The sequence below is a fragment of the Marmota flaviventris genome, chromosome 9, assembly GCF_047511675.1.
Source record: "Marmota flaviventris isolate mMarFla1 chromosome 9, mMarFla1.hap1, whole genome shotgun sequence".
NCBI lineage: Eukaryota > Metazoa > Chordata > Mammalia > Rodentia > Sciuridae > Marmota > Marmota flaviventris.
Window position 1 is genome coordinate 15,810,159 of NC_092506.1, and position 13,757 is coordinate 15,823,915.

General features: G+C 36.3%; 2 protein-coding genes across 2 annotated transcripts; both read left to right on the plus strand.

Annotated features, from left to right (window-relative positions):
* The first annotated feature begins 766 nt into the window (after nucleotides 1-766).
* Nucleotides 767-1,735, plus strand: LOC139706954 (olfactory receptor 5M11-like). Its single transcript, XM_071616932.1, has one exon. It carries the CDS (start codon nucleotides 767-769, stop codon nucleotides 1,733-1,735), a length of 969 nt encoding a protein of 322 aa, XP_071473033.1.
* Nucleotides 1,736-11,804: 10,069 nt separating this feature from the next.
* On the plus strand, nucleotides 11,805-12,761 carry LOC114081140 (olfactory receptor 5M5). Its single transcript, XM_027922720.2, has one exon. It carries the CDS (start codon nucleotides 11,805-11,807, stop codon nucleotides 12,759-12,761), a length of 957 nt encoding a protein of 318 aa, XP_027778521.2.
* Nucleotides 12,762-13,757: the final 996 nt, after the last annotated feature.

A 13,757-nucleotide genomic window follows, 5' to 3' on the forward strand; every position in this document is an offset into this window, starting at 1 on the left:
TCACACAAAATTTCAATAAGCACTAAATTCTACTAAATTTCTGACCTCTTTCAAACCTCTTTTAGGATACAGAGTGCAGTCAAATGCAGCAGGTGATCTGTGCTCTCAGTGGTATACTATTTTAAATTTTTCTTATAATAAATAATCCAGTACATAATTTATGCTGGGTAGTCATGATACAATAATAAACTGGATTTTCTATCAGCTATGGAAGAACTAATGTATGACGATTATAAAGTAGACAAATATCCTGGTTTCATAGGCTAAAGAATAAATGCATATTTATAGAGTGTACTGGAAACAAGGAACAGAAAGGGATTGAATCACTCATTAAGAGGGAAAAGGTGAGAAATATTTCATAAAGCAGTAGGTTTTAATCTGGGTCTTATAGGATAATTTGGAATTAAAGGACAAAATAATAATAATAATAATAATACCAGAAGAAGAAATGTAACTTACGTGAAATTGTATGTGATTATGTATGTATGTATGTATGAATGTATGTATGTATTTGTCTATCTATCTATCTATCTATCTATCTATCTATCTATCTATCTATCATTGAATGGTATGTGCATAGATACGGAGACAGAAATGTTAAGTTGAAAAAGAAATGAGATAATAATTTAGAAGTTAAAAAAAACACAATTTGATGGTAGAACCCACTGTGTGATATATTCTTTGGAGAAAAGTGATTTCAACTCTCATTGAAACTTTATGTCTGCTTGTTTTCTGTAGTTTCAAGGCAGAGCGTGACTATCCAGAAATGCCCACCATAAATGGCAGTGTGATAACAGAATTCGTTTTGCTAGGGCTCACGGATCGCCTAGAGCTCCAGCCTGCCCTCTTTGTGCTGTTTATGGCCCTTTACCTCATCACCCTCTCTGGGAACCTGGGCATGGTAGTGTTGATCCAACTGGACTCTCGCCTTCACACGCCCATGTACTTCTTCCTCAGTAACTTGGCCTTTGTGGACTTGTGTTACACCTGCAATGCAACCCCACAGATGCTGAAGAATTTCTTATCAGAGAAGAAGACCATCTCCTTTGTTGGCTGCTTTATACAGTGCTACATTTTCATTGCCCTTCTCCTCACAGAAATGTACATGCTTGCTGCAATGGCCTATGACCGCTATGTGGCCATATGTGATCCTCTGCGCTACAGTGTGAAGATGTCCAGGAGAGTGTGCATCTGCTTGGCCACATGTCCTTATGTGTATGGGTTCTCAGATGGACTCTTCCAGAGCATCCTGACCTTCCGCATGACCTTCTGTAGGTCCAATGTCATCAATCATTTCTACTGTGCTGACCCACCACTCATCAAGCTCTCCTGCTCTGACACATATATAAAAGAGCATGCCATGCTCATCTCAGCTGGCTTCAACCTCTCCAGCTCCCTTACCATCATCTTGGTGTCCTATGCCTTCATCATGGCTGCCATCCTCAGGATCAAATCAGCAGAGGGAAGGCACAAGGCATTCTCCACCTGTGGCTCCCACATGATGGCTGTCACCTTGTTTTATGGGACCTTGTTCTGCATGTATGTAAGACCACCAACAGACAAGACTGTTGAGGAATCCAAAATAATCGCTGTCTTCTACAGCTTTGTCAACCCAGTGCTTAATCCCTTGATCTACAGTCTGCGGAACAAAGATGTAAAGCAGGCCTTGAAGAATGTCCTTAGAAGAAATATTATTAGGACAATGTCACTACCTCCATTTGGCCATAAACCATAACTCTAAAATTTTGGTCCAAATGTTCTTCCAACAATATGGTCAGAAAGGTAAGTTAGTATATCCATTATGAAAAACAATATGGATTTTTCTCAAATAGTCAAAGATAGAACCAAGTATTCTGGATTTTCTATATCCAGGTATAGATTTAAGGAAATAAAATCAGTATGTACAGGAAATATGTATGCTTCCATGCTATTTGCAGATTTATTCACAACAATCAAGACATGTAACCAAGACATGTGTTCATCAGTGAATCAATGGAAAAAGAAAATGTGCTTTATTTTCAGTCTGAAGAAAGAGGAAAGTATTGTCATTTGTGTCAATGTGGTGAAATGAACCAGGCACAAAAAAAAAAAATAATAATAATAATGCTGCAAGTTTTCACTTGTACTTCGAGTCTGAAATATGTAACTCATATAAACAGAGTGGTCATCAAGGATTGGTGAGGGATGAGGCCTAGGAAATATTGTTCCAAGGATACAAAATTTTCTTTCAGGAAGAATAAAGCCAAGAGATCTATGGCATGACATGGTAACCTAGTAACAATATGCTTTCCACTTGAAAATTGCTCAGAGTAGCTTTTAAATGTTTGCATTGTGTCAGGAGCCATCCATGGGCTGAGTGTGAGCTATGTGCAGTGGAACTATATAAGAAGACTGATCTGGAATTGCAGGCTGATTGAGCTTTGGGATGCAAGTATGCCTTTCCTCTTGCCCTGCTTGTGATCCCATACAGTACCTGAAGTGGGTGTGACTTGCCAAGATATCAATCAATCTGCTGACCACAAGACATCACAAAGCAAGACTCCACCTTTGAAACATCCCTCTTGCCTTATTTGGGTACAATTTTCTATCAAAGATCTTTCCCTAATAAATAGAAAGGTTCCCGGTACATTCTGTCTCTCTTGCCTCCCAGCATGAAAGAAGACCCTTGAGGTCACCGAGAAGTCCCACTCTTGACCTGAGAAACTCATGTCCGTATGTTGCATGGTTTCCTCACCATTTTCTTAGTTTAATGTTGCAGCCAGCTCCTTTCAACCCAGCTCATCTCCATCAGTGCAGGCAGCTGGCGAGAGCACTGGAAGGAAAATAATGAGTATTAGCTTGACCTTAGATGGGGATGTAGCTCAGAGGCAAAGCAACCCTGAGTTCAGTTCCCAGTATCAAAATAAAATTAACTTAATAATGCATTTTTTGTGTTTTGAAAATGAGTTTTAGACATAATGTATCCAAATCTGTATTTCAACCAGACCAGGTGATTTGTAGGCACATTAAATCTTGGAAAATATTGCTCCAGGTGAAATTTCTCAAAAATTATTTCCCAGAACACTGATGGACTGTTACTAATTACAATGGTAAGCAGGACAAACAAGCTCTATGACTTTTAAATTGGGCAATCTTATGAAACAATCTTCTATTCTTTTTTCTTTGACTCAAAAAGTAAAACGAGAAGCAATAGATCGTGATCTATTTCTCACGATTATGTTATGACTGATGACAGTAGAAATGAAAAGGAGCGAATGATGGTAATTTAGTTTGACCTGAGCTATGAATCTAGGCCTGAGCTTTACGGACCTAACTCCTGTCTCTGGCCTATAGACCTTCAGAGGATGCTTTCTGTATCACTTGCATTTGAATCATCTGGGACAAAGTGCTGGGAGGAAAGACTAAAATTAAGGAAGGAAATAAAGTAGGAATGGATTATCCCAGATGGATTATCTACCTTGATTTGAATATTCCTCCTATCCCTAATTATGTGTGGTTAAGTAATGTTAATTCTTTCCTTCCTGAATATAGACCCAATTCATAGCCAGTTAAAGTGTACCATGGGAGTGATAGTATTATCTGGAGGAGAAAATGAAATTGCTCTCTGCTCTTCCAAATGCTGAACAATATCAACTACATTTGACTTCGGGAGATATATTTAAATGAATGATTTAAAGGCAAATGAAAATTTCTTCTGCTCTCCAAATAACTAGTGCCCTCTTATTGATCTAAAATGCAAATATTTCATAAATTCTTTTCTTGGTATAACCTGTTATTCTATCCTAAGAAAATTAAAATATTGTATGTACATAAATATGTATTAAACTTATCACAAAATATATTAGGGAAAGTCTGTTTCTCTGTTTTTCTTTTTACAAACAATGAAAAATTCTTAAATAAGATAAGGTAAAATGCTAATTTCTTATAAGCATAATAATATCTCATTTCATCCCAGGAGTACAACTAGATCTTTAGAACCAGAATGTGGGATTCTATAGCCAGATTCTATAGCCAGAATTTGGGATTCTGGTGAGATTCTTGCTTCATTCTCCACCTATATCTAACTCTCTATATTTTTTTGGCCAGGCTTTATGATAATGAGGTTTCTTTTTTTCTGATAATAAAATAGAGGAATATTTGGAATGTCAAGGAAATATCTGAAACTTTATTTTTTCTATAATTACAGAGTGATGTTCATTTAACAGGATAATAATTATTTCATAAAACCTCCATGAGGTAAAAAAAAAAATGATATCAAACTACTGTCTTCCTGTATATTTAAGTCATGCTGTGCACTAGGAAACCCCACAGCATGCTAGGCAAGCTTAGTGACTATTGAAATATCCCCAGGATAAGGCTGTTAGGACACTCAGTATAGTGTTAACTATATGAAAAAAAAAGACACTGAATGATTTTTAAGACACATATTGTTCAGCCTTACATTTCATTTTTAAAAAATTAGTGAGTTGTGTAAAGGAGGTTTAACTGCTTTACAAACAAGAAAAAAAATCTGTGCTACAACCAGCTTATTCATCACCATGATCTTCCTCCTCTTCCTCCTTTCTTTGCTTTTTTCTGCCTTGATAACACCTTTTTTGTTGTTGTTGTTGTGTTTGGGATTTCTTTTAGCTAAGCATGCAGTGGTGTGTTTTCCTTCTCCGCAGCCTTCTTTTTCAAACTGCTTGTCATCTGTAGCAGTGTTATTCCACATCTCTCCCAGTTTTTTTGCAACCTCATCAAAGGAATGTTAGGGTTATTCTCAGAAGAGAAGAGGAAAAAGGCTCACAAAGAAGCAAGCATCTGATGCTTCCTCTTCTTTTCTCCTTAAGGTTTTCACAAAAGAATGTATATGAGGTCATTTTGCTTCTCAGCTCCTGGGGTTCAAGTTTGCTCATGGTTAGTTATTTTTCATAGTGGAACACAAAGCCACCCATTGTCCATCTGATTCTAACTTGCTCCAGGGATGTCTCTAAGAAGTTCAATGTACAGCGAGGGCGATGAGAGGGGGAGACAGATGCTGATAATGGATTTTTAATATGAGCCTTTTTCCTTGAGATCTTGCTAATTTCTCTGTTGATTCTAGGTTTCTTGTGATGTATCATTTTCCCCAAATAGTTGCTCCATGCCATCTACAAATTAAGACTTCTTTCCAATATTTGTGAGTTTTTTATTGTGTGCCAGACTAATGTAAGTTTCAAAATTAACACAAATATGCTTTCTGGGGCAAAAAGTAGAGTCTTCCACTCAGCCAACAGGAGCACAGGAACCTATGTGATTAGGACAATGCACAACTGTGGCTTCTGCTCTTGCAATTTCAGGATATAAGTTGTTGTCTCCTCCCCCTTCTCCTTCCCCTCCTCCTCCTCCTCCTTTTTCTTCTTCTTTCTCCCTCCCCTAATTATGTCATCTTAGCGCTATTGTCATCATGCATGTGATCTTTTGCTGACCTTTTTTAGGCAGAAGTGATCATTTTCTCTACACTGTCCTACTTTTACTCTGTAACTAGAAAATCTAATCCATTCTGCACTGCATACATTTCGGTGACCCAAAACGCAAAGTCCTGAAGTTGAGCTCATTACTGTAGGACCATAAAAGCATGCTTAGAGGTTTTTGTCAAACTGTGGAGCATTGGCCTTTTAATGGGAGGAATCTGATATTCATTTCTGATCACTTGCTTCCCTGTCAGCAAACCAAGAGAAGTCAGATTATTGTTATTTTTATAAGAATTTCCTAATATTATAATTAATTTGAAAGTTTTAAACATCATGTGAATAAAAACAAAATGTCTGTGGGTAAAATCAAGGTCCATTCATTAATGAAAATTCACTGAATAAATATTTGTGATCACTCAACCCAATCTAGACACTTGTTCTGGTTTAGATATGGGGTGTTCCCCAGAAGCTCTTGTGTGAGACAGTGCAAGGAAGAGGTGATATGATTGGGTTTTGAGAGATTTCCCCATAATCAGTGCACTAATCTGCTGATAAGGATTAACTAGGTGGTAACTGTAGGTGAAGCAGGTCTGGCTGGAGGAGGTGGGTATATTAGGGGCCAGCCTCTGGGGCACATATTTCTTCCCTGTGAGTCTTGCATTTTCTCTGCTTCCTGGCAGCCGTGCCCTAAGCTGCTTTCCTTCTGCCTCACCTTTGGGCCCAGAGCAATGGAGCCAAGTATTGAAGGACAGAATCCTCTGAAACCCTGAGCCAAAATGGACTATTTTTCCTCTAAAATTGTTCTAATCAGATTTTTTGGCCACAGAAATGAAAAAGCTGACTAAACAACACTGTTCTGAGTGCTATGTGGACTGTGGTTACATAATATCAGTTCCCTTTTCTCTTGGGCAATGGTTTGGAAAGGAAGGTATTATCAATAAATTAAACCACATTAAAAATTAAGATTGCAACATGTGTCATTACAAAATCACCGAACTCGAAAGAGGACTATTATGCTGTTTTTATGTAAATTTATTTATTTATTTAAATTTTTTTATTTAATTTTTTATTTTTTTATTATTAGTTGTTCAAAACATTACAAAGCTCTTGACATATCATATTTCATACATTTGATTCAAGCAGATGCATATAGAAATAGTGTTCCCTTAAGGATTATCATCTAAGCCCACAACTGAATATAGAAGGCAAAACTGGAGAAAGTTTTAGAGAAATAGAATTCACATCAGTGCATGAGGACTTATGGTGAGGATCTGAGTTTGAAAAGAGTTTGGCTCAACTCAGTGAATGAAGGAGGGAATGACGGAAAAGAGGACATAGATGAAGACTATAGTGAGATCTCTGATTCCAATATGTCATTTGGAAAATATGCCTCTGATTAAGTATTTATGTGTCTATTTTTGCCTTTATAATTGTACTAAATATTATTTGAGCAAATGTGCCATATCTAGCTTATATTTGTAACTCTTAGATAAGTTTAAGAGTTGGTAAAAGGAAGTAAAAGTCAGGCAGAATATTTCAATCTTTCCCCTTTGTTTACATGATTTGGCAACTAAACACTACTAAGTATATGCTTATCAGATTATCCACAAAATATCACTTCCCAGCACCTGACTCTAATATCTTGAACTAACTCTTCTTCTATAACTCATTATGTTGACTTGTTCAGATTATTTTACTGATTGGATTTATAATTTACTCATGTTATTCAAGCCCCTTTTTGGAAAGTGTTGGGCAATACAGGATTCAGACAGGGAAGAAACTCAAAAACATCAGAGTTCATGAATTATGCCAATATTAAATATCTTTATTAATTGCTATCTTCATTAATTAGAATAAATCGTAATCAATAATGCAAAAATCCTGTGAGACTATAGAATAAATTTCTGATCACTTAAAGCAATCAGCTCAAAGTGATTATAAACTGATGAAATCACATTGCTTAATTCCCAGGACTCTAGTGGAAATAAGCCCAAACCAATTACTAACTTTCCCCTAGAGCTATCTTTTGTAGTTACATTGTAATTATGTCTTTAGGGTGTGTTAAAATATTTTAGGAATAAAAACTCCAAATTGCAAGTGGATATAAATCTTCTGCAACTCATATCTTGGACCACTAGTGTCTCTGAGAGAATCTTTCCTGGATCAGGTAGGAATAAAAATTCTCAATTTTATACTTGCACTTTCTTTTCTTGTTTTATATTTAGATTTATTAGTAGTGGACAGGTGACAGCAATAGCAGCTTTAAATGATAGCTTAGTTCCTTAGCCAGTTAATATAAATCAGTGTGCATTTGTTATTTGGATACATCATGGGAGAATATTAAAAATTATTAAACTTATGTGTTGATAATAATTGTTGTACTTTCAGATATAATTCTCACCATTCATACAAGTATTTAACATATATTAAGAAAACCACATTTAGACAATACAGATTAGACAACATACATTTAGATCATCAATGGAGTAAATACTTCCATTGATCATGGTATTAATATATTTAGAATAATACCCATTGAAAGGACAATCCCCTGAACCCCAAAAAATATTTTATCAGAAATTCAAAAGAAAGGTAAATTAAGCAGGAATAATATTTATTCTAGGAATCATATATATCTATACCTAATCTATCTATATATAAACATATGTATATTCAATGTTTATAGAATATTAAAACCCCTTTTTTAAATTATTAGAGAAAATTGGGAGGTAAATATAATATTAACTAAGAGAAACATTACTACCAATGAGTGTAGGTTTGGTAAACCCCTGAGTGTAATATCAGAAGTTTGGGGATACTGGACACCTTGGGAACTAGTCAAACTCTGATGCTGAGTAGCCTTGAAATCCCATGGAAATAGTCACTGCATCTAGGCAAAGAGACTATTTTCTAAATAAAGATTCAAAAGAATCTTCCCTGAGAAGCACTAAAAAGTACACTGCACAAAATGACCTGGAACTCAGGTTCCTGCATTGTAACTAGGTAATGTTCCCTGCTCTCGTATTTGTGAGACACTGGAATGGAAAACTAAAGGGAAGGAAGGCTCTGGAGTCCATCAAGGAAAGAGCTCCTTCCTCCTTCCTTCCCACAGTTCTACTCCCACTGCCTGGCTGCTTATCTCTGTTCCCTACCAGAGTTTTTTTTTTTTTAATTTCCCAGACTTAGTTTGTCTTATTACCCAGTAGATGTAGTTTAGGGGCTTAATGACTGAAATTAAACTTCAGTAACACTTCTATTTTCTTGGGCCTTTTCCTTGGCATCAACCTCCTCTAGTCTCCCACTGAATCCATTTAACAGGAACCATGTGACACTGTGCTCAAGGACTAGTCAGTAACTGACAGCAGTTGCAGGCTAGCCCAGTCCCTCCGACACTTGCATTTTAACAAGCCTGAAAGAAGACACACTTACCCATAAATGGACATTTCCAAAAGTAGTATTTCAGGTACCAATGACATTTGTAGAAATGTGTTTTTGCTGATTGTGTTTCTGACTATCATTAGTTGTGATTTCTTTCTTTATTTTTTTTGAGCTGCGAGGATTGGGAATTCTTGGAACTTCCATCTTCGCCTAAATACATATCATGCTTACCAATTCCCCATAAATGGCACCCCTTATATTTTGCTTAATGACAGAACCCTAACAACATGCCAAGTGACAAGTAATGTGGGTTTAATTTTTGAGTCTTCCCATAATAAAAAAAAACAAACAACAACAACAAAAAAAAAAACATATGTATTTATAGATATCCTTGTGAATCCAATTCATTAAGTGGACAAATCTGTGTTGGGTTTATTGTCTTGTTTATCTTTATCATTCTAACACAGAGGAAAGCAATTTCACATTATCAAGCCAGTGAAACCTCACATGTAACTTCATTTCTGTTGTATGGTTCAAGAAGGAATGTAGATATTTAAAAACTCTTTGCTATACTTGCTAACTCCACATCACCCAGATTTTTCATATAGGACACTAGTGTTCTGGGGAAACCTCTGTTGAGAGGGATCTCTACTGCTCTTCCCCACTGTGGTTTAATTGTTTTTCTATATGCTATTTCTACAAAGAACAAAACGGTCTGGCTCCTACAAAACTGACTTGTCAATTTCTCTCATATTTTAATGACTTATTCTGTATTGGCATAGGAATTAAAGAATGGTAAGAGTCATGACAGATAAATTTTGCTGTTGCTTACATAAGCATTGAATGAATAAGCAATCTTTCTAACCACAGGGCACACTGCGTACAGTAAACAGTGAGGGGTGCTTTAAGTTTGTTTGGCTATGTACTGCTTCTTAAATTTCTTATTTGTAACAGTTGAAAACTCACCTCGTTTCCATGTGAAATATCTCTGATTTCTCTTAAGTGTCACCTGAGAAAAGTCTCTGCATGTGCTGTTTATACTACAGAAATATTTGCCCACTCTTGTCCAAAACCATTCCCACGTTTTACTTTAAGTTGCAGTTAAAGGTTATTGTTCTTTAACACCTAACCTGATTTCTCAATACATTGCCCAAGATGTACTGAACTAATATGATTATTAGTTCAAATTCTTTCTTATTGAACTAAGCATATTTCACTATAATTTTCATCTCCCCTACCATGAAGACACCAAGCCGCTCTTCAAAGACAAGCACTGTTATGGGTTTTCTTTATTTTCTCAGGGAAACAGCTTGCATGTTTGAGATTGTGTTTGATGCTGCTTCTGTACAAGTTTATCTCATCTAATGATAAGATTATGCAACATTCTGAGAGCACCAGAGTCAAAATAACTAAATCACATTCATGTATGTATGTGACTGTCTTTCTAGGAATAGTTTACATAGTGGAAGTACAGAGCTGGTGACATTGGTATTGCATGAAATTGTTGTTTGTAATCACAGAAGATCATGCCTACATACTTCTGTTCTCTGCCCTTGCTAAAGATAGGTTTAAAACTAAATTTAATTGCCAGTGCTATTTTTTGTAGAGTTTACATGAATTTAATGAATTCTGACACTGAAAATCTGTTAAGATCTTATAACAGGGGCCATGTGTTACCACATAGCAGAGATTATATTACATATTTGGAGCCTCTTTATACTGGAACCACACTTTGGTTCCCTTTAGTTAACTCTCACACCAACCCCTTCATTCCTTCATATTGTCTCAATGGCTATCATAGGCAACTAAGTTTTGATCCCTTACCTCTTATGAAATAACAAGGGATAACTTTGGAAATACAAAATGAAAATATATTATCTAAAATTCCAGGACAATAATTTTCAAATTTTTAAATTCACTGTAACTAGTATCACCTGAAAACTCTGTTCTAAGAATAATTCTTTCTTCATTAGTTTTCATTTTATAATTCTGGATATTACAATAGTATAGTGAAGATGGTTGAATCATTTGTACATGCTTTTGGCAAAGTTTACAGTTCAATTTATATTCTATTAGCAGTATAAATTGGTCAAGGGTTTTTTTTTGGTGGTGGTTCTGGGCTGGAACCCAGGGACTTGTGAATGTGAGGCAAGCACTCTATCAACTGAGCTATATCCCCAGACCCCAAGTTTTGCTATACTTCAAATACCCTTACATGTTTTCTGGGATACATCAGAAAAAATGGTAAATAGATGAGCAAATGAAACTATGCTTTAATTTTTGGTGTCTTCTTTGCCATTTTTCTATGTCTCATCATGCCATATTCATGCAAACTCATGTAACTAAAATTTTATTCTTTTGTTATTCAAATAGGCTTTTGTTATTTTAAAATTTGGAACCTTACCTTGGTATATTTTCATATGAAAGTTGTGCTCCTAAGTCTAACAAATTTAGCACTAAAACTTATTCCAGAGAATTTCCTTAAAGAAGCTCTAATTCTGGGCTTATATAGATCATAGAGAATTAAATTCTCAACAATGAAGCTTCTAAATATGCACACACTGGTGGTGACAGCAATATATATATATATATATATATATATATATATATATATATATATATTTTTTTTTTTTTTCTACACAAATTGTACAGAAGCAGCATTAAGCACAAATTTTAGATCCCCGTGGTTTTATAAAGGGAAGCTGGAGATTCAGTCTGATATTGTACAAACTTTAACTCATAAATCTCCCATTCACATACACATTGGTGGCTCAGGAGACACTGTAGGGATCATCTGCACAATGTATACTCAGCTATTTGAGCCCAAGACCTTCTTAAGATAATCGTCCCCTATGTTCTCAGACTTTCTCCAATAATAGTGTGAGGGTTCATGAGAAAGGAAGAGTAGAAGAAAGGGAGAATAAGTGGGAGAAACTAAACCTCTGAGAGACATCTTATTCACCACCTTCATTCATTTCATTCAGCCAAGTGAACATGTTGGTATCTAAGAAAATGGTCAGAGGAAATTCCACCTTGGTGACAGAATTCATTCTCTTGGGATTGACGGATCTCCCAGAGCTTCAGTCCATCCTCTTTGTGCTATTCTTGGCGATCTACCTGATCACTGTTGGGGGTAACCTTGGGATGGTGGTGTTGATCAAAGTGGACTCCCGCCTACACACTCCCATGTACTACTTTCTCGCCAGTTTGTCCTGCTTGGACTTGTGCTATTCCACTAATGTGACTCCCAAGATGTTGGTGAACTTTTTATCAGAGAAGAAAACCATTTCCTATGCTGCCTGCTTAGTGCAGTGCTATTTTTTCATTGCCATGGTGATTACTGAATATTATATGCTAGCTGTGATGGCCTACGACAGGTACATGGCCATCTGTAACCCTTTGCTTTACAGCAGCAAGATGTCCAAAGGAGTCTGTGCTCGCCTGATTGCTGGTCCCTACATCTATGGGTTCCTTAGTGGCCTGATGGAAACCATGTGGACTTACCGCTTGACCTTCTGTGGCTCCAATATCATTAACCACTTCTATTGCGCAGATCCCCCCCTCATCCGGCTCTCCTGCTCTGACACGTTCATTAAGGAAACATCCATGTTTGTGGTAGCAGGGTTTAATCTCTCCAACTCCCTCCTCATTATCCTCATCTCCTACATCTTCATTCTCATGGCCATTCTGAGGATGCGTTCTGCCGAAGGCAGGCGCAAAGCGTTTTCTACCTGTGGGTCCCACCTGGTGGCAGTGACTGTGTTTTATGGGACCCTGTTCTGCATGTATGTTAGACCTCCCACGGACAAGTCAGTCGAACAGTCCAAAATCATTGCTGTTTTCTACACTTTTGTCAGCCCTATGTTGAATCCCATCATTTATAGTCTGAGAAACAAGGATGTGAAACAAGCTTTTCGGAAACTCATCAGAAGAAATGTGCTCTCTAAATAAAGTCACCGAGTATCTTTCTTTCCATAAATCAGAGATCTATTTGTAAGAACTGTATCCAAATTTAATAGAGTTTATAGTAAAGCTAATTTTATTGCCATAATGAAAATACATAATCTATCAGCAAAACACAAAAGACATAGGTACAAAAGATTTATCATTTTCATGACGTATAAGGGTAATGTTTGTGTGAACAGGGAGGAGGTGTACATTTAGGTATGGAAAATAAATATTCTTCTTTTGTATACTTTTGTATCTATAAATTTATACAATATATTTAAAAATTATACATTTTATAGAAAGACATCTAGAGTAAAACATTTCTTTCCCCTATCCTGATCTTAAAGTTTTACTTCCAGATTTACTACTATTAACAATTTCTTAAGTTTCCAGAAAAAAAAAAAAATTGTACCAGGGATTGAACCCAGAGGTGCTTAAACACTGAGACACATCTCCAGCCCTTTTGATTTTTTATTTTGAGACAGGGTCTCGCTATATTGCTGAGGCTGGCTATTTTGATCCTCCTGTCTCAGCCTCCTGAGCCACTGGGATTACAGGCATGCACCACCATGATTGGCTTCCAGAAATTTTTTTATATATCTACGAGGAAATATATGATTATGTGTATACTTTTACACAAAATGGGTAAAACACATTGACTCTCATGAGCTGATTTTTAGTGGCTTATCATTCTATAATACTTACTGCATAGGGATTCAATCTTGTATTTCAAAGGATTGTCCCCACCTCTGTGGAGGAGAACTACTTTGTTTCACCTCTGGCGAAACATTTTATACTAATACTTCATGTCCATTCTGAAATCAACTTATTTCTCTCACTTGGGAGAATAACTTTTAATAAGACACCTTCTTCTTTCTGCCACAACAGAATACTGGAATGATTTTACAGACAGCTACTTTTAGATATTAACTTCTTTGGCTCCTACAAGGGCATAGGGCTGTCCTCAAACAATTGTGACTTCTGTAGAGCTCATCAGTG